General features: G+C 44.9%; 1 protein-coding gene across 2 annotated transcripts in view; it reads right to left on the reverse strand.

The window, feature by feature from the left end:
- SNX31 (sorting nexin 31) overlaps positions 1 to 20057 on the reverse strand; it is a gene marked incomplete at both ends in the record, with an annotated part of 45538 nt that overhangs the window by 6910 nt on the left and 18571 nt on the right. For both annotated transcript variants that reach the window (XM_079795924.1, XM_079795923.1), the window contains 7 exons: positions 2179 to 2256; positions 4453 to 4566; positions 10606 to 10809; positions 11957 to 12049; positions 14734 to 14803; positions 17780 to 17867; positions 18786 to 18876. In XM_079795924.1, the coding sequence (XP_079652050.1) occupies positions 2179 to 2256; positions 4453 to 4566; positions 10606 to 10809; positions 11957 to 12049; positions 14734 to 14803; positions 17780 to 17867; positions 18786 to 18876 (738 nt within the window). The remainder of the gene's footprint in view (positions 1 to 2178; positions 2257 to 4452; positions 4567 to 10605; positions 10810 to 11956; positions 12050 to 14733; positions 14804 to 17779; positions 17868 to 18785; positions 18877 to 20057) is intronic.

Below are 20057 nucleotides of genomic sequence, written 5' to 3' on the forward strand. Positions count from 1 at the left end.
CGCGACCCCACAGGTTGAGAACCGCTAGCAGGGTCGCCTAAGACCATCGGAAAACACAGATATTTACATTACGATTCATAACAGTAGCTAAATTACAGTTATGAAGTAGCAACGAAAATAATTTTATGGTTGGGGGTCACCACAACATGAGGAACTGTATTAAAGGGTCGCGACATTAGAAAGGTTGAGAACCACTGGTCTATATGAACCTTCTTTAGGTGATATGCATCAGTTTAAACTTTATGTGGAAGTGAATTTCACAGTCATACATTTATTGTTTTTTATTTATTTTTTATTGCTGACAATATTATGGCTGTCCCTCACTTCCCCCCACCTGTTTGCCCCCCTCCATCATGTCCCCACTCCACCCCAGCAGTCATACATTTATACGGCTCCTTTAAACCACAACATGACTTGTTCTCATCAATTGTACTTTGAGAGGAGGCCCAGAGTCAGTTGAAGTTCAAACAGCTAATCTGATTTTTCCCCACCAGGGTCCCATTCTTCCCAGGGATTTGTAGCTGAAATTCCAGATTGAAATGTGGACTACCCCTACAATATCCTCTTGAAAACCCAATTTTCAAGAGGAAGGGTCTTAACCTGTCTTTTTAAGAACAAAAATAAGAAATAAATAAAAAAGTCTGTGGAAATAAAACTTGAGTATTTGGATAAAGCAATATAAATACTGGCTAATATGCTGATTTTGCCATTAGCCATAGGGATAAACTGTACCTTTCCATTTGTGTGCAGCTCTAAGGAATGTAGTTAGTATGGTTGCTTTTCTTGAAAACTTGAAATAGATGACTACCTTCTCCTATTGTTGAGCAAACTCTTCAGCTAGTCATTGTACAAGTATTTCCTTGGCATCAAGTAGCTTACATTTTATTCAACTACAGTTGAGGGCACTTGTCCCTTTTAATGGGACTACTTCAGCTAATTACTTTTCTCTTTCTTCTTCTCCTTTTTACATACATAATAATTGGAGCCTAAAGGGCTCGATTTTATTACTCTTTGAAAAAGAGCATCCTTGGTTCTTTTATTCCTTTGCTTTGTTACTCTAGTAGATTTTGAATTGTTTAAACACCAATAGGCAAGTACATTTTCTTTTCCCTGGGAAAACATTTTCAGTTCCAAAAGAGAAATAAAGATAAAATGAAACTATTTTCTTAGGAAAAAATCTTCAGTCAAGAACGAGCAAGATTAAACTGAAGGTGTCACCCACCCTCTCATAAAGGACTACATTGAAATGAAAACATTAGAAAACATTTCCAAATGCTCTCTGTTGTATTTTTAAAGGTCGGGGTAATATTCTGCAAAAGAATTTTCTTTTATTTATAAATGTCAACCAGGCATTGGTATTTGTGAACACTTACAAAAAAATCAAACTATCCTGTCTTATTAGGGGCATCCTTATCTCATAATGTGACAAAGCAAGTAAAAAAGTAACTCTATCTCAGTAAGCCTTTTACAGCCGGCCACCAGCCCTTGCAATGAGATGTCAGGCCTTTCATAAACTTGCAAAACCAAGTTTAATTTCACATTGAGAAATACGATGGGCTCGAGAGCTTGTTTACTCGATGTCTTCTCCCAACGGCTGCAGGCATTTGAACTTGGCGCCGTGGAAGTGTGGGGAGGATGGGGTTCTTTCTAGGGACACAACTGTAGAGCTCATTTAGGATCATTGCTGCCGGGTTATAGACCTCGCAAGACCCCGACTTTATCATGTAGCTTTTATGGAGAAAGCAGAAATGCAAGGGTTCAGCGTAGAACAGGGATGGGGACTGTCCGGCCTGCGTAAGAGCCATCAGATCATTTGGTCTGGCCCTGCCAAGGCGTTAGGGGTGAGTTCATTAAGTGTTTGACCAAATATAGCAGGTTCATTTTTAAGCGGAAAATTTTGTATGGCCCGTGAATGATGTTATAAATATCCAAATGGCCCTTGGCTGAAAAAAAGGTTCCCCGCCCCTGGTGTAGAGGGTTAGAGAGTTCTCAGCAACCCAAGAATGATTCTTGTTGGGAAAATGGCTTGAATGCTAAAGCATGAGCCCCCCAGAAGGCAGAGGGAGGAGCTCACTGCTCAAGCCCGCTCTCCAGGCCCAGGGAGTTGATCAGCCTCGTTGAGAGTCAGCAGATGGTTGGAACTTAAAGTGAAAAATATACCCAGATCAGAGCACTTACCATTTCGGGATTCTCCGCAGCTAGCTTTACCATCTTTTCTGAGATCATTTTTTTCAAGCAGCTACTCAGCAAAAAAGCCTAAGAAATCCAGAGAGAAAGGAGTCTCTCAGTGAACGAGATCTATCTCCTCTTCCTTCCCTCCTCACACCACTGGGCAGATTTTGAGCTCTGCCCTTCAATAGTACAAATTTATATTTCTTTCTTAACTTCCATGAATTTGCATAAGATGGAATTAACAAGTAACAAAACATTTTCTCAATATGTGGATATATTTAGAGTACATTTTTTAATGAGGCCAGGATCTCATTACTAATCATTTTTCCTTTTAAAACTTACCCCTCACATCACATTTTCCCCCCTATTACTTTGTAAGCATCTCATGTTTTTACAATCAACAAATAGTAAAAAGTAGTACTTTTTATTGTAGCCAAATGAGCTGAAGTTGGGCGATCTTATAGTTAACTGTATGCATAGTAGGAGACATAAATAGCAACCTGTCTCTTTGAAAGAATACATTAACACCTTATGGCTTTTACTGAACTAAAAAAAATTAGTTGTTTTTCTTCACGTCCTTATTTTTCTGGTACCTTTCATTATTCACTTTCAACACTGACAGCTGTCCCCAATATCACCTGGGGCTTTGCTGTTGGCTTATCATGATTAGTCCAAGACACACGTTACATATCGTGTTGCACAAAAGCCGGGGTTTCCTGGTTACAGGATCCTCACCCTCATTTGCCAAATGCAAGGTTCCCTGTGATTTTCCCACTTGCTCCATTCCCACTGACCTTTTTTCTCTCTTGTCCTGCTCTTAGTTCTCTGCTTGCTCTCTTTTCTTTTGGCCCTACCAAGGTCTGAGACAAGTGAAGCCCCAAGCTTGAGGTTATAGGACCTTAGTATAAGTTTGTGCTCAAGGATGGTCACTTTACTTGGGGGGTGCGTGTATGTGGGGGTTGTGATAGAGAGGAGGAAAGAGAAAGAAAACTCGGGTTAGGGTAGCAGCCCCTGTAGAAAACTCTGGGAGGAGAGTTCATAGAAATACTTAGAAGGAGAGTGGGCTACTTAGAGGGAACAACCCAAAGTCTTGCAGGACTGTGGAGCATGATGGGAACTCATTTCATTTTAAAGGGAGAGAAATGTGGGAAGAGGGAAGAAAGGCACTGCCACTAATAAGAAAACCACCCCTGGTTTGGTGAGGACTAACCCTGTTGATCTGTGCACATATGTAACCTACACAAAATCGGGGTATGGAATAGCTCAACACCCCCTGAGCTGATGCAGCCAGGAAGGATGCTTAATGGAGTCCCACAGGTCTGGACTGATTCCGTGTTACTATACAATGTACATAGATATGTAGGTTAGGACTCTGCTATACATCAGGTAAGGTTTATTACATATCAAGGGGCTGAGCTTTTGTTTAAGGACCTAAAGGAGGTTTGAACCGAAACCCTCACTTGTAGTTAGTTACAGGTAAGGCACACGAGCCACATTCCTGCCTTTTGCAAAAGCAGTCCCTGAGTGCACATCAATAAACCCACACTCCAAAGGAGGTAAGACCTCGCTAGGAGTCCTTTAAATGGTTATTGCCCCTCTCTAGGGTGGTTTAAGCTCATTTGCTACAGCCTAGATTAAAAGACCATAAAAATATTTAACTATTGCACTTAGCATTCTAGGCGAGGAAGGGTGGTTTCCCTACCAGAATCCCTCTGTCTCTCCAAGTGACTGCAAATCTTGCCTCAGCAAACACCCTATCTTTTCCCTGAGAGTGTTTCATATTATTGAGTAGTTGCAACAGAGACCAAAAGAGCCTCAAAACCTAAAATATTTACCATCTGGCCCTTTGAGAAAAAGCTCACTGACCCCTGCTTTAAGCCACTGTGAGTCAGGGGCGAGGAACGTCTGGTCTGCAGGCCGACTGGCCCCGCCAAGGCACTGGAGGTGAGTTAATTAGATGTTTAACCAAATATAGCAGGCTAATTTTTAAGTGGATCATTTTGTATGGCCCGTGAATAACGTTATAAATAGCCAAATGGCCCTTGGCAGGAAAAAGGTTCCCCACCCCTGTATGGCAACTCAATTCCTTTCGAATGGATACGAAGGCTGTGGTGACTAGCAAAAGAAAACAAAATTTTAAAAAAGGAGTGCTACAGCCGTAAGAGAGAGAGTGCACAGCATACGCTGGTCATTAGCAAGGCTTAGGGTGATGTGCTGTGTCCACCCCAGCGTGCAAGAGGCATCTCAGCACACGTTTCATGCGCCTCTCCAAGAACTCACCTGTTTGGTGTAAAGGACAAACCACTGCCAGCGACTGTCCTCGCTGTACTGGAATCGGAGCTCCAGGTTCTGGTTGAGGGTTCGCTGGGGCCCATCCATATCCAGCAGAGTCCCCTACGGAGGAAAAGACATTATTTGATACTAGAGGCCCGGTGCACGAAATTCATGCACTTGGAGGGGTGGGTTCCCTCAGCCTGGACTGCACCCTCTCACAGTCTGGGAGCCCTCAGGGGATGTCCGACTGATGGCTTAGGCCCGCTTCCCATAGGGAAGCATCCTTAGAGGCTCCCACCACTGCTGCTGCGCTAGCCAGCCATGAGCCCCGCTTCTGGCTGAGCGGCGCTCCCCCTGTGGGAGCACACTGACCACCAGGGGACAGCTCCTGCATTGAGCATCTGCCCCCTGATGGTCAGTGCATGTCATAGCGACCGGTTGTTCTGCTGTTTGGTCGATGTGCTTATTAGCCTTTTATTATATAGGATTTGATAGAAGTTTAAGTGGCACAGGCTGCAAGGCATGCGGGGGTGAGAGAAGAGGCTTAGAGAGGAAGGTGAGGGCAGATCCTGAAAGCCCGGCACAACCTCATTTGTTATTATTCTCCCTGATTTTTGCTTTACAGCATCCATCCTTCTTTCTCCTAGTGATGGAGTCTCATATTCCCTTGGGAAAGCCATCTCTCATCCACTGTGGCTATGTAGATAGGATCATCAGGGAACGCTGCCTCCCTGAAGGGTATCACATGACCCAAACTCAGACCACTTGAACAAATACTCCCTCTGCCCCTCATTTAGTTCCACAGCAGAGAGACCCAAGGAGGAGGTCCTGATGAGGAATCCCTAGAAACCCTGAGCTCCTGTGGTTCCTGACTTTCCTACGCCTCTGTTTCAGCCTTTCCTTTAAGTCAGTGGGTTCCCCATATCCCTCCAATAAATCCCTTTTTCACTAGAGCCACAGTGTTGTTTTCTATTGCTTGCCACCCAACAACCCTAAGTGGTACAGGTTTTATAAGCTAAATTAAGGAGCCTGGACTTGATCTTCAGGGCAATAGGCATTTATTAAAAGATTTTAAAAGCTATATAACAATACAATTATATTTATATTTTAGAAATATTGGTCTGACAGCATCAATGTAAAAACTGAACTTGGAAACAGCTGTTTTCTGACGTTGAATGACAGATAATATAGAACTGGTAAGTGAGGGAGAATAATAACAAGTGAGGTGAGCTCTACAATTACTCAGCTTACTACCTGGAGGACTTTCCAGGATGGCGGCACAAGGAGGGGAACCCAAATAGAGCCCAGAGGTCATGCTGAGTTGAGGAGAAGAGAGAAACATTTGAAGAAGTTCAGGTTAGCATTTGTGGAGCAGACAACCAGGACAAGGGCTTTCTACAGAGGAAAAGCTCCAGAGAGCTCATGTCAAATCTTTGGCTGAATAATGATAACGTGCATGTATGGGATGTACAGATGTTCATGCACATCTGTGCATGAGAGGCTGGGGAGAGAACCACCGAAAAGCTGTAGGTTGAACAAATCCAGGAACTCACAAATTGGGCTGGAAATGGGTTTGTGTTTCTATCAACCAGAGTAGAGAGACCATAATACACAAAACATTGGGAGAGTCCGAAGAACGACAGCTAATGAATGACAGCTAATGAGTAAAGGATTAAATTAGCCCTCAAGACTGTTCTTGACCTACCTTAAGAGAGCTTAAAAGCAAGCCTATAATGAATTAATTTAAAAACCAATCCCAAGGAACTTAATTGCATGCCAGAACAAAGTCTAATTACTCTTTAAAGGAATACCACGAAATCCAGCATTCAACAATGCAAATTCACAATGTTCAGCACACCAGAAAAAATTACCTGGCTTGCGAAATAGGAGAACGTGTGCTCTGCAAACAGGAGAAGAATCAATCAGTTAGAAACAGACTCCGAAATTACAGAAATAATGGAATTAGTAGACAACAATATTAAAACAGTTACTTTGAATATATTCCACACACTCAAGCATTTAGAGAAAAACATAGAATGACAAGGAAAAAAAATGGAGATGTGAAAATGATCTATATGGAACTTTTAGAGATGAAAAATACAGTAATAGAAATAAAAGATCAATAACCTTAAAACCATAGCAACAGAAGCTACTGAAAATAAAGCACAGAAAGAACAAAGACTGAACTAAAACCACAATGAGATACCACTTTACATACATTAGGCTGATTATTATTTTAAAAATCAGACAATAACAAGTATTGTCAAGGATGTGGAGAAACCAGAACCCTCATGTACTGCTGCTGGTGGGGATGTGAAATGGAGCAAATGTTTTGGAACTTCCTCAAAACCTAATCATAGAGTTACCACTAGGGCAAAGTTACCAGAACTTCCACTCCTAGGCATAAACCCAAGAGAGATGAAAACATATGTCCACATAAGAGTTGTACACACATGCTCATAGCAGCATAATTCATAACAACCACAAGGCAGAAACAACCCAGATGTTCCTCAATGGATGAGTGGACAAACCGCATTTGTTATATTTATACAATGAAATATTATTTGACCATAAAAAGGAATAAAGTGCTGATGCACACTACAACAAGGATGAACCTCAGAAACATGTTAAGTGAAAGGATCCAGACACAAAAGACCTCATAGGATTCCATTAACATGAAATGTTCAGAACAAGCAAATCTATAGATACAGAAAGTAAATTAATGGTCTCTCAGGGCTGGTGGGAATTGGGGATAGAGAGGTAACAGGTAAAGGGTGTGGGGCTTCTTTTTGAGGGGATGAAAGTGGTCTAAAATTGATTGTGGTGATGGTTGTACAAGTCTGAGAATATGAGAAATGCCATTAAATTGCACATTTTGTATGAATGAACTGTATAGTGTGTGACTTACATCTCAATGAAGTTATTACAAAGGGAGAGAATGATTGTGTGGTATTGATGGGGGGAGAGACACATAGGTCAGTGGAACAGAATAGAGAACCCATAAATAGACCCACACAAATATGCCCAACTGTTTTTTGACAAGGATATGAAAGTAATTCAATTGAGGAAAGATAAATGGTCCTGAAGCAACTGGACTTCCAGCAGCAAGAAAAGGAACCTTGTTCTATGATCTACACCCTATACAAAAATTAACTCAAAATGGATCACAGACTAAAATGTATAGCCTATAATTACAACACTTTTAGGAATAAACTCCAGGAAAAAAAACTTCAGAATCTAGAGTGTGGCAGAGTTCTTAGCCTTGACACCGAAAACACAATCTATAAAAAGAAAAACTGATGAATTCGACTTCATCAAAATTAAAAACTTTTGTTCCACCAAAGACCTAAGAGGACAGAAAAGAACTACAGAGAAAGTATTTGTAAACCACATATATCCAACAAAGGAATAATAGCTAGAATTTATTAAGTGCTCTCAAAATTCAACAGTAAAACAATCCTATATAATAAAGGCCTAACATGCTAAGTGTCAGGTCATCCAGTTGGTCGTTCAACCAATCAAAGCATAATATGCTAATGATATGCTAAGGCCACTCAACCGCTTGCTATGATGTGCACTGACCACAAGGGGGCAGACACTCTGACTGGTAGGTTAGCTTGCTGCTGGAGTCCTGTTGATCAGGACTGAGCAAGACAGGCTGGACTCGCCCTGGAGCCCTCCCGAGGTTTCTCCCCGGCTGGTCAACCTCCCGCATCCCTCTCTGGCCCTGTGGGGTCCCTCGGCCTGGCCTGCACTCTCTCGCAATCCGGGACCCCTTGGGGGATGTCGGAGAGCAGGTTTTGGCCCGATCCTGCAGGCCAGGCTGAGGGACCCCACTGGTGTATGGATTCATGCACCAGGCCTCTAGTCCAATTAGAAAATGGGAAAAAGATATGAAAAGAAGATAACACAGATGGCAAATAACCACATGAAGAGATGTTCAGCATCACTAGCCTTGAGGGAAATGCAAATTGAAACCACAATGAAATACCATTACACACTTATCAGAATAATTAAAATAAACAATAGTGACTGTGCCAAATGTTGATGAGGATGCAGATAAACTACATTACTTACACATTGCTGGTGAGAATGTAAATTGGTACAACCAGCCACCCTTGAAAACAATTTGGCACTTTCTTAAAGAAACTAAACATGCAACTTCCATATGACACAGCAATTGCACTCCTGGGCATTTATATGAGAGAAATAAAGACTTGTGATCAGACAATAACCTGTACAAGAATATTTATAGGAGCTTTATCAGAGCAGCTAAAAACTGGAAACAACCAAAACCTTTCATTGGGTGAATGGCTAACCAAATTTTAGCCATTTCATACCATGGACTACTACTCAGAATAAAAAGAAACAAACTAACGATATAACCCAACAATCTGGGTGAATTTCCAAAGAATTATGCTGAGTAAAGAAAAGCCAATCCCAAAGGCTACACACTGTAGGATTCCATTCATCTAACATTCTTAGCTTTTATATACATTTTTACCTCCTAAGAATAGTCAATTTCTATTATTCATGGTAGTCATGTTCTATAAAGTCACTGTAAACTAAATACTGAATTGTGCATAGCCCCAGAGGAAATACAGGTTTAGGTTCCTGAGAACCTCTGATCCCATCTTCATCAACTGATCAAATACATAGCCTCTTTTTATGTGCAATTTTTTAAAAAACAGATTATTGATGCATAATATGCAAACGCTGCACATATTTAATGTATACAGTTTGATGAGTTTGGGCACATGCGTACATCCATGAAACCATCCCCACAATCAAGGTAATGAATATATCCATCACCTCCAAAAGTTTCATGTCCTGTTCTTGAAATGACGCACTATGGAAATGGCAAACAGATTAGTGGTTGCAAGGGGTTAAGGAAGATGTAACTATAAAAGACCACTCGAGGTACTGATTCAAATGGCAGACCTGTCTCCATGTCAGCGGTGTCATCCAGAAACAATAGGATTTGGCCCTAGCTGATTTGGCTCCGTGGATAGAGTACTGGCCTGGGGACTGAGGGGTCTTGGGTTCAATTCCTGTCAAGGGCACATACCTCTAGCCCGGACGTGTGCAGGAGACAACCCATCAATGTGTCTCTCTCACATGGATGCTTCTCTGTCTCTGTCTCTCCCCTTCCCTACCATTCTCTCTCTAAAAATCAATGGAAAAATGTCCTTGGGTGAGGATTAACAATATATATAATACACACACATACACACACGCACAGAGTGGCCAGATTATTATTATCTCTGAACGCATAATAATCTGGCCACTCGGTATATATATATATATTAGAGGTCCGGTGCATGAATTCATGCATGGGTGGGTCTGGCCAGCCTGGCCAGGGGGAGGGGACATGGGTGGTTGGCCAGCCTGCCTACTGGTCGAACTCCTGGTCGAGGGGACAATTTGCATATTGGCCTTTTATTATATAGGATATACACTGAGTGGCCAGATTATTATGCGTTCAGAGATCATAATAATCTGGCCACTCAGTGTGAGTGTGTGTGTGTGTGTGTGTGTGTGTGTGTGTGTATATATATATATATATATATATATATATATATATATATATATATCCTACCTAATAATAGAGAAATATGCAAATTGACCGTACCTTCGCTATGCCCACGATTGGCCAGGAGGCGCGGGGAGGTGGGACTCGGGTGGCCAGGGTGGCCGATTGGGCCGGCGGGACGCTGAGCTGTGTCGCCAGCGGCGGCGCGAGCTCAGCGTCTGCGCCATGGCTGTGCTACGGCACAGAAGGGGCCTCTGGGACAGCGAGCTCACGTCCCGTCGCGGACCATCAAAAGCGGGGGAGCTGGGTGCCTGTCCGCTCAGGCAGCAGGCCTTTCAGAAGCCTTCGCTGCGCCGGAGGCTTCTGAAAGGCCTGGTGCACCAGTGGACAGGCACCCAGCTCCCCGTGATTGAAAGCAAAAGCGTGTAGGGGACCCTACACGTGCATGATTTAATCATGCACTGGGCCTCTAGTATGTGTGTGTGTGTGTGTGTGTGTGTGTGTGTGTGTGTGTGTATATATATATATATATATATATATATATATATATATATATATAAAACAATAGGGTCTTCAGTCATGAGTGGAAACGTTAAGTCATAGGTGAGGCTGTGCCAGATACTCACCAGGAAGGTGACCTGCCAGCACTTCACTCTGCTCAGCTGGAAGACGACCTGCTGGGTCTGGCTGTCGGGCAGGGTGACACAGCAGCTGATCTCGTTGTTGCCAACAGAAAGCACAGCCCCGCAGCCCGGTTCCGGGTAGTCACAGGTACAAGGGTCCAGCTGCACGTAGCCATAGTGCTGCACCTCCCGGGACAGCTCCAAAAACTGCTCCAGAGGGAGGTGTGGGGAGGGAGGAGGAAGCAAGAGACCACTTGAAACAGAGGCAAGCCTCATGTGAGAAGCGGCGGCCACCCTAGAAGGCCACGTGCCACTGGGGGGCGGGAGGGTGCCTTTTTCTTCTGCCCAATGGGAAGGAAGACAGTGCCCCATGTGCTCGCTGACAGCAAGGCTGGGGAAGGTCAGGGGTGGGTCCTGCCGGGGCAGGGACCACTTCTGCCTCATCCACCATGTGTCCTGCTCCTGTCACAGTGCTCAGTGATAGTGGGAATGAAAATATTTCATGGCTGAATGGTGAATGAGGAAGAGCGACTCGACTGAGAAGATATAATTCCATCTCAGCAAAATAAGCAAAAAGTGTACATTTAAAATGTCGTCATTTTGAGGGCGGGCTAGAAGGGGTTGGGGGGAGGGGGAAGGATACATGTAATACTTTCAACAATAAAGATTTAGCCCCACTGGTGTAGCTCAGCGGTTGAGCATCAATCCAGGAACCAAGAGGTCACTGGTTTGATTCCCAGTCAGGCCACATGCCTGGGTTTGGGGTTCAATCCCCAGTAGGGGCCGTGCAAGAGGAAGCTGATGGATATTTCTCTCTCATCAATGTTTCTATCTCTCTGGCCCTCTCCCTCCCTCTCTCTAAAATCGATAAAAATATATATTTTTTTAAATGTTGAGGGTCTGTATTAATTAACTTGATAAAGGACTCACCGTATATTGTCTGTATTTTTCAAAATCTTTAAACAAAAAGCCTTTATTAATTTTATAATCAGAAAAATCAATAAAAGTGTTCTCATGCCCTAACCTGTTTGGCTCAGTAGACAGAGCATCGGCCTGCGGACTGAAGGGTCCCAGGTTGGATTCTGGTCAAGGGCATGTACCTTGGTTGCAGGCACATCCCCAGTAGGGGGCGTGCAAGAGGCAGCTGATTGATGTTTCTAACTCTCCCTCTCCCTTCCTCTCTGTAAAAAATTAATAAAATATATTTTAAAAAGAAAAAGCAAATAAAAGTGTTCTCATTGTGTCAGGCTGTTTTCAGTGCTGGTGGGTTTATAAATTATAGAAACAGCCCCACTCCACTCGGTTTCTTTACGTCCCGCCCAGGGGGGGTCCTTTGGTGCCACATTCGATCCACCTTTGTTTGCTTGTCTTCTTCCTGGAGAGCCTCTAGTTTCTGCCTCTGGGCCTGGGTGGGTTTGGCCCATCCTCTCTGAATGTCCAGGATGGCCTTCACACAACATAAATGGCAAAATTAGCAAACTTAGAAGAAATGAATTCATCCGACAAAAACATACTCATGGATGAAAGGCTAGAAAAACAGACCCAGCTATACCCAGTATGTTTTAAAAGTTACTTTTTAAATTAGTAGAAAGAGGTGGTTCAGTGGTTTGGGGACAATTGGCCACACTTGGAAAAGAAAGTAAAGTTAGCTCTTTCCCCACCCCACCCATCAAATAAATCCAGGCACATTAAAGATCTAAGTGTAAAAACTATAAAGAACCAGAAAAAAATAAATAAAGGGGACTATTTTCTATCTGATCTTGAGTTAGGGGATAGCTTTTTAAGATACAAAGACAAAATGTCATAATGAAGATATATATCATACGTGAAAATATAAAACTTCTGCCTATAAAAACCACCTAAAACAAAACCAACAAGTAAATGTCAAACCAGGGAAAGTGAGTGTACCATATGAGGCAAAGAGTTAATATTATTTATAGAAAGCTATAGAACAATGTAAACCTCCTTAGTAGGAAAATGGACAGAAGATAAGGATCAGCAATTGACAGAAAATGACAAATATATATTTAACCTCACTAGTAATCAAATAATTTTTTTTGCCTCTCAACTTGGCAAAGACTAAACTATATGTAATATTCAGGGTTGACAAGGGTTAGGGGAAACAGTTAAAGAAAAGCTACAGAGTGTACCAGCTAAGAATCACACAGCGTAAGTGTCTCCTGCAATAAGTATGGTTAAATTCCCTTTCTACATCTTCTATATCCACGCCTACTCTAGCTTTTGTCTTTATGTCTCTCCTTACAAATGCGGAGGTTGTCAACTGCCTTGCAGAGTTATTGTGAAGCATCCATGAAACAACACATTTAAAACAATCACAGGGCTTCATGCCAATGTCATGCCAGGAACAGTTATAGTCTGGGGAGACAGCAGTGAGCCAACAAATGCCTGCTTTCATGGAGAAATCATTCTAGCTGGAAGAGAGATAGTAAACAAATATTTTTAAATACATATATAAACATGTATATATGTGTGTGCATGTGCGTGCGTGTATGTGTGTGTGTGTGTGTGTGTGTGTGTGTGTGTGTGTGTGTGATGGTGGAAAAGCTAAGAAGAAAATAGATCAAGTATGGCAGGATTTGGGATTTGGTCTGAGTGAGAGGAAAAGAGTTGGGAGGGTTTGAACAGGGCGAGAATCAGGCCGGCCACCTGCTGCTGTGTGAGAGCAGATTGTGGGATGTTGTCATGGAACTCCTGAAATGAAGCGACCCCTCTCCCCCTCCCAGAACCGGGAAGCCAGGCCTTGGGAAGGAACAGGCCTCCCATGATGCTGGCCTGGTGGCGGGAACACTCGCGGGGAGCTGGTGATGCGAGGGAGAGCTGAGATGGGGGCACGGATGTGTATCCTGCAGGCAGCACCTGCTGACCGCTCCGCTGCTTAGCAGAGCCTTTGCCCCATGAGTTGGGGACTAAGTGTAAAAACCATAAAGACTCTATTTTACTTTTCTGGGGGTTGAGGAGGAGAGATGGGCTGGACCAGCTTCATAGTTTGCAGGGCGCGGTGCAAAATGGGAATGCGGGGGCCCCTTGTTCAAACGTTATTAAGAATGTTATGAGCCCTGGCTGGTTTGGCTCAATGGATAGAGCATTGACCTGCAGACTAAAGGGTCCCGGGTTCGATTCCAGTCAAGGGCACATGCCCGGGTTGCAGGCTCGATTCCCAGTGGGCGGTGTGCAGGAGGCAGCCGATCAATGATTCTCATCATTGATGTTTCTATCTCTCTCCCTCTCCCTTCCTCTCTGAAATCAATAAAAATATATATATATATAAAAAGAGTGTGTCACGATAGCAGAGCGTTAAACAAGACTGAGGCCTTCAGAGCCCAGGCCCGTGCAGCTCCTCAGGCCGCCTGCCCACGAAGCCGGTGCCGGGCAGCTATGCTACTTGTTGGCTCCGGGAAAAAGACAGTAAATGCCAAGATGTAGGAACCACTGACTGCAAGTGATCAGGGTTACTCTTCCCACGCTCGTGGAGATTAGTCTAGATCCGTGGTCGGCAAACCGCGGCTCGCGAGCCACATGCGGCTCTTTGGCCCCTTGAGTGTGGCTCTTCCACAAAATACCACGGCCTGGGCAAGTCTATTTTGAAGAAGTGGCGTTAGAAGAAGTTTAAGTTTAAAAAATTTGGCTCTCAAAAGAAATTTCAATCGTTGTACTGTTGATATTGGGCTCTGTTGACTAATGAGTTTGCCGACCACTGGGCTAGAATGATGAGTGTCAGTTGCAAATTCGGACCGTGATGGTGGAAATGGAGATAGGATTCTTTTTCCCCTAGAAAGTCTCCCCCCCGTCCCCCTGTGGTAAAATACACATAACACTTTTCACATGCACCACTTGTAAGTGTACGATCCAGAGACACTAAGACATTCACAGTGCTGTGTCACCATCACAACGCTCTACACCTAAAATGTCTTCATCATCCCCAGCAAAAATCCTGTACCCTCAAGCAGTCACTCCTCCCCTCCCATCCCCAGCCCTGTTCTACTTCCTGTCTTTGTGAATTTGCCTATTCTAGGTAGAGAGGTAGAATTCTTCTCCACAATTTTTTTTCTAGTGGTTTAAACCCAAGGGGCCTATCCTGTGTGGTGTTCTGATGGCTCCTGGTTACCTCACCTGCATGTAGATCAGATTCACCGCTGCTCTGCAGTCCATCAGCATGGAGTCCAGGGATGGGTCCATGTACCTGCCCGATTCAGGAGCATTGAGTTAATTAATAGGACACGGCTCTCGGGCCTGCGGACTGAAGGGTGCCTGCGTGCTCTCCGCAGCGATGGCCCTCTTCCTTCTGAACCAAGGCCCCTTTTCTGGCAAAGCCCCACCCCTCTACTTGCCTGGCCTTCAGTTTGTCCCTCCACCTCTTCTGTCCCCTATTTCCTTTATTCTGTAAGCTCTTGCCTGGTGGGCACTGAGAGCGAAGGTGCAAAAATATAAAACTTCAGGGGAATGGTGCGCGTCCCTGTTCACACGCAGCCCCACTGCGGGTCGCCAAGTCCTGCCTGGGTGTTCCCCACCCCACAATACCCGGCGCTCTCACTTGCTGGTACCCACACCCGTATGACTCCCGGTGCCCAGGCCACCTCCTCTCTTGCCTGAGCTGCTCTGGTAACCTCCTCCCCAGACCTTCTGCCTCAGTCGTGTTCCCTCTCTCATACTCCACATTCTAACAGGAGTGGTCTCTCCTGGGTAACCTTTCAGACCCTCCTTGCCAGAAGTCAGGTCATCTGTCCTGCTCCCCTCCAAGGCCCTCCATAGGACCCCCACTTTCATTTCCAGCTCCAGCTCTTACCCACTCCCCTCCCCAACCCTCTCCAGCCCAACCACCTTTTCTCTCCTCTCCCTCTGCCTGGAAGGCCACTCGCCTCACCAACCTCCATCCCTGACCTGTCTGCTCCTCCTGGCGAGCCTCGCTCTCACATCCCCTCCTCTGTGCTTTCTCAGCACCCCAAGTTCATCCTGAGCACTGCTCTGATCAAACTGATCTTGATACCAAGTGTGAGGACCCTTGAGCCCAGGGCCTGGGTCTTCTTCAGGGTTGCCCCTCTGGGCCTTGGCAAAGTGACTTGCAAATAGTAGGGCTCCATGTCTGACTAACGGATCCAGAGTCAGCAGGATGAACAGAAATGACAGTCACTGTATAAGCACAGTCGCATGCTAAGAATCAACAGAAAGTCAGAAAAGGGTGAAGGCAGAGGTGAGCAGAACCACTCAGATTTGTAGGGTGAATAGATGATGGAATTGGCTTAGACTAGGAAAAGGATGACAATTCTAGTTGAAGACCAACTTCATTCTGGGGCGTGGGACAAGCAGCTGAAGCATTCCTACTTATAAGCTACTATTTCACTCATGCAACCCGGGGGCAACTGTTACATCAGAGAGTTAGAGAGCCCCCAGACCCTCCCCAAATTGGGGCTCAGAGAGGCCAGGGCGGGCATCCTCTGTTCTGGAAGGGACCATATCCTCCTTGGAGAGGGAATTCATGGGCAGAGGAAAATCCATAAGACTAAGGTGATTGCTGGGAATCCTCCAGCTCGTGGCAATGGAGCTCGCCTCCCTGCCCCCATCCTGCAAGACTTCACCCCCCAAGTGGACCAGGCACCTGCAGGATCCTGTGCCAGGCTCCCCCCGGCTGGTCACCTGATCCTCGCCTCTAACAGCTGAAGTGAGACCTCCTTTCCTCCCAGTTCCCATGAGCAAAGGCAATCTGCCCGGATGTGAGATGCTGGCTTGTAGGTAGACATTTTATCTTGCACTTAGGATTGAGAATTTACCAGTTTCATGAAGACATAGGCAAAGCCCAGTGTTCTATTCAAGCTTCAAGGTGAGAAACAGAATCCTCATCTCTCCTCTGATCTCATGCTCTCTGAAGAGCTCATGAGCAACAAGTCTAAGCCCCAGGGACTGTGGTGGTTGTTGTTGTTATCATCATTATTATGCTCAAGATAACAATAATAAACAAAGCCAATATGTATTGAGCACATGGGATCATTTTATTTAACCCTCACAATAATCCTGTGAGGTAGACTCTATTATTCTTCTTCCCATTTTACAGATAGAGAAATGGAGTCTTAGAGAGCTTAAATAATTTGGCTAAGGTTATTTGGCTAAATCCTGAGAGAGTTGAGACTTAGATTCCCATACTGTGACCCCAGGAATAACTGTGCTCAGCCACTCGTTATACTAAGCAGCTTCCAAAAGAACAGCTACTCTATAGACCCTTAGATGGAACTGCTAAGGGTTTTTCCTTTTCCCTTCTCAGCGTTCCAGATTTTGACCGCTTCTCAGAATACTTCTGAATAACCGTAAATGAACTTCTAGCCTTGCTGGGAATACGTTTCCAAAATTCAAAACCGCAGACCAGAGTTCTCACAGGGCATCACAAGGTCAAGATAACTGCTATTCCTAGATTTCAAAATGCCTTTCTTTCAAGCTTCTGTGCTCAGATTACAGAATAACTGAGCTGGGAGAGAGTGAACCAAAGATGCAATCCAATACAGCCTTGGTAATGACTACAGGTTATAGGTTATGTGTGGGGGTGGGTTAGGGGAGCGTCCTGCTTCTTTTTTTTTTTTTCTGTTTGTTTGCTCTCTGTAGGGCCCTCTGTTTCTGGGGGAAATGGTAGTATTTTCTGCCAGGTGCCCTATTGATCTTAGGAACATGGCTGGTCCTGGCATAGATGCGCTTATTGTTGAAATCCTTTAGGAATGTAAGCCGACCACTTAGAGTTCAGATGCACTGCAGGTTGGCTGAGTCCACCCTTTGCCTTCAGGGAATACCACAGTTCAACAGATGAAGTGATCTGCTTGCCATCCTCAACAAATTCCTTCCATCAATACAGTCAGTAATTTCTCACCATTACCTGTTTCAATCCCAACCCAATGGCCCTTGTTCAAGCTTGACCTTCAAGGTCACCATCTTCATGATAATACCCCTCGAGTATTTACTTGAAATCAGTGAAAATCATCCTCCACACCCTTCCTTGAGGACAGATTGTCTCGTCATTCCCTTCTCTGTCTTCTTCACTGTTTTCCTCTTCGCCTTCCCCAAGCTCCCTCCTGGTCTCTGGCTAGCTGTTGCACTGTGAGGCGACAGGGGAGGATGGCCAGTTCTGATCAGCCGCGGTAGACAGCCTCGAATGCCCACCGTCACAATGCTTACTCACCACTTCCGGAGTCCGACCTTGCAGTCTTCCAGTTCGGAACTTCGGAGACTCACATAAGGGAGTTCAAAGTCTGCTAATTTTTTCATGACTAGAGAGAGGGGAAGGGGCATCTCATTGGATAAGAGAGCACAGGTGGTTTGTTTTACATCCAGGGCTTTAAAATGAGATCATAAAGCATTACTATTGCAAAGAGTAAAGTATAATAATAATAAGTATATTCTCTTGCATTTGTATGTAATTTTTAGCTTTCTAAAGTTAATTCTAAAAGTAACATTTTATCTTCATAAAATACCAGCATCTTGAGTGAGCTATATGTTACACTGGGATGCAGATGGAGAGACCGGCCCACCACCATCCCAGCGGCCAAGCCAGCTCACAAAGCCCTTAACTTCACCTGCAAACACCTCCCACAGCCTCTTGAGGACAAATGTAAAAAACTCTGAGATAATCTACAGCATTTCACAACTAAAAAACTTGCAGTATCTAGAAATGCACTGTAGAGAAAGCAAAAGCTACGTGAGTGGGACTGTCATCTTTTACTATCTTGTTAAATCTTTATTAAAAATCTAAGAACTTAGTTACGTCAGCTGGACTTTTTAGCAAATATTCCTTAACAAGGAGAAATGATGGTGTGATGAGACGTCCTGATGCCTGGAGTCCTGCACTCCATTCAGAAGGGGGTTCTGGGGTGTCTTGAGGTCAGCACAGGGCGCATGGGTAAAGGTGAGACAGACATCGGATTGGGACTGGGGCAGGCACAAGAGGAAGTACAGTCACTGGAAAGACCCGACTTCCTGCTCCTGTCCATGCCACCTCTCTAGGCTACATGACTCCAGCTCACCCTGAACGCAGACACAACCTCTCACCCCCAAACTTCCCATCCAGGAGTGGAGAACAGCAGTAGGACCACACACTGGGACTTCCCCTGAGGGGTGCCCACCCCTCAGCTGCGCTCCTGCATCTCTGGGCCGAGCACCTGTCCGCGTGGCATTCCCTCTGCCCTTACCAGAGAGCTTGCCCTCCTTGCAAAACCGAATGAGAAAGAGGCCGAAGTAGCCCAAGAGCTCCCGACACAGTCCAATTTTGTGTGACACCACCTTTAACCAAAGACAAGAAAAAGGGGCAAAAGTTAGAAGTGTCCACCATGTTTCCTGTGATGTGCAGAATTTGAAATTGCCTGTAAACACAATAAAGAGCTCTTCAATGGGCTGGCAGACCTTAGAAGAAATGTTTCCTGAATTGAAAATGGTATATACTTCTTTTAGAAATTAAAAAAAAAATAGAGTGAAGAAGAAAAAATAAATCTGTCCCACCACAGTGGACACCAGCTGGTTGTCCCATCTCAGACGTGGGCGTGCCTCCCGGATCATTTTTTTGGACTTTATTGTCCACTGGAGGGCAGCACTCATTCTCCATGGACATCTGTCCTGGGACATTTCCCTTCCTGTGGACTGAACTACCAGATATGGGAAAAGGGATAGTCCCCACTTCTTGGCTGTCACATGAAGGTCTATGAGCTATGAGTCTTTGATACCCCAGGCCTGCTTCTCCCTGATGTCTCCAGTGAAGTTCAAGTCTAATTTGCTTGGTGCTTGCCCAGTGAAATCCTCGGATCCCAGGCAAGAGCTGCCCTCATTTCACATTCCTTTTTGACCTTAACATCAAAGGGCTTTCATGGTGCGTTTTTACCAATGGGTCTCAAGGCCGCAACGTTCCCTTCGCAGGAAGTTCCATCCCCACCCACCCAGCCCGCCTGCTGCCTCTATAGGACTGGCTCCTGAGTGATTTCTTTTTTTTTTTTTTTTTAATATATTTTATTGATTTTTTACAGAGAGGAAGGGAGAGGGATAGAGAGTTAGAAACATCGATGAGAGAGAAACACCAATCAGCTGCCTCTTGCACACTGGGGATGTGCCCGCAACCAAGGTACATGCCCTTGACCGGAATCGAACCCCGGATCCTTCAGTCTGCAGGCCGACGCTCTATCCACTGAGCCAAACCGGTTTCAGCCTGAGTGGTTTCCTTACACACCCCACCTGAATTCCCTAGGTCACCTCTAACACCCCAGGAACACCTCTAACAGCCTTCACAGCACCGTGCGTGAGCCGACACTTCAGCCACGGCTCCCGGTCGTCACGGTGGAAGTGGTAGATACCAGGCTCAAAGGAGGACTTTCCTCACCAAACATCCCCTCGTGCGGCAGTCTTGTGAGGGGGACGGCATGAGTGGGTGTTCTCCGTGTAGCCTTGCAAATAAAGAGCCTGGGCACTTTTCACAA

This window comes from Cnephaeus nilssonii, assembly GCF_951640355.1.
Source record: "Cnephaeus nilssonii genome assembly, chromosome: 18".
In the NCBI taxonomy this organism is placed as follows: domain Eukaryota; kingdom Metazoa; phylum Chordata; class Mammalia; order Chiroptera; family Vespertilionidae; genus Cnephaeus; species Cnephaeus nilssonii.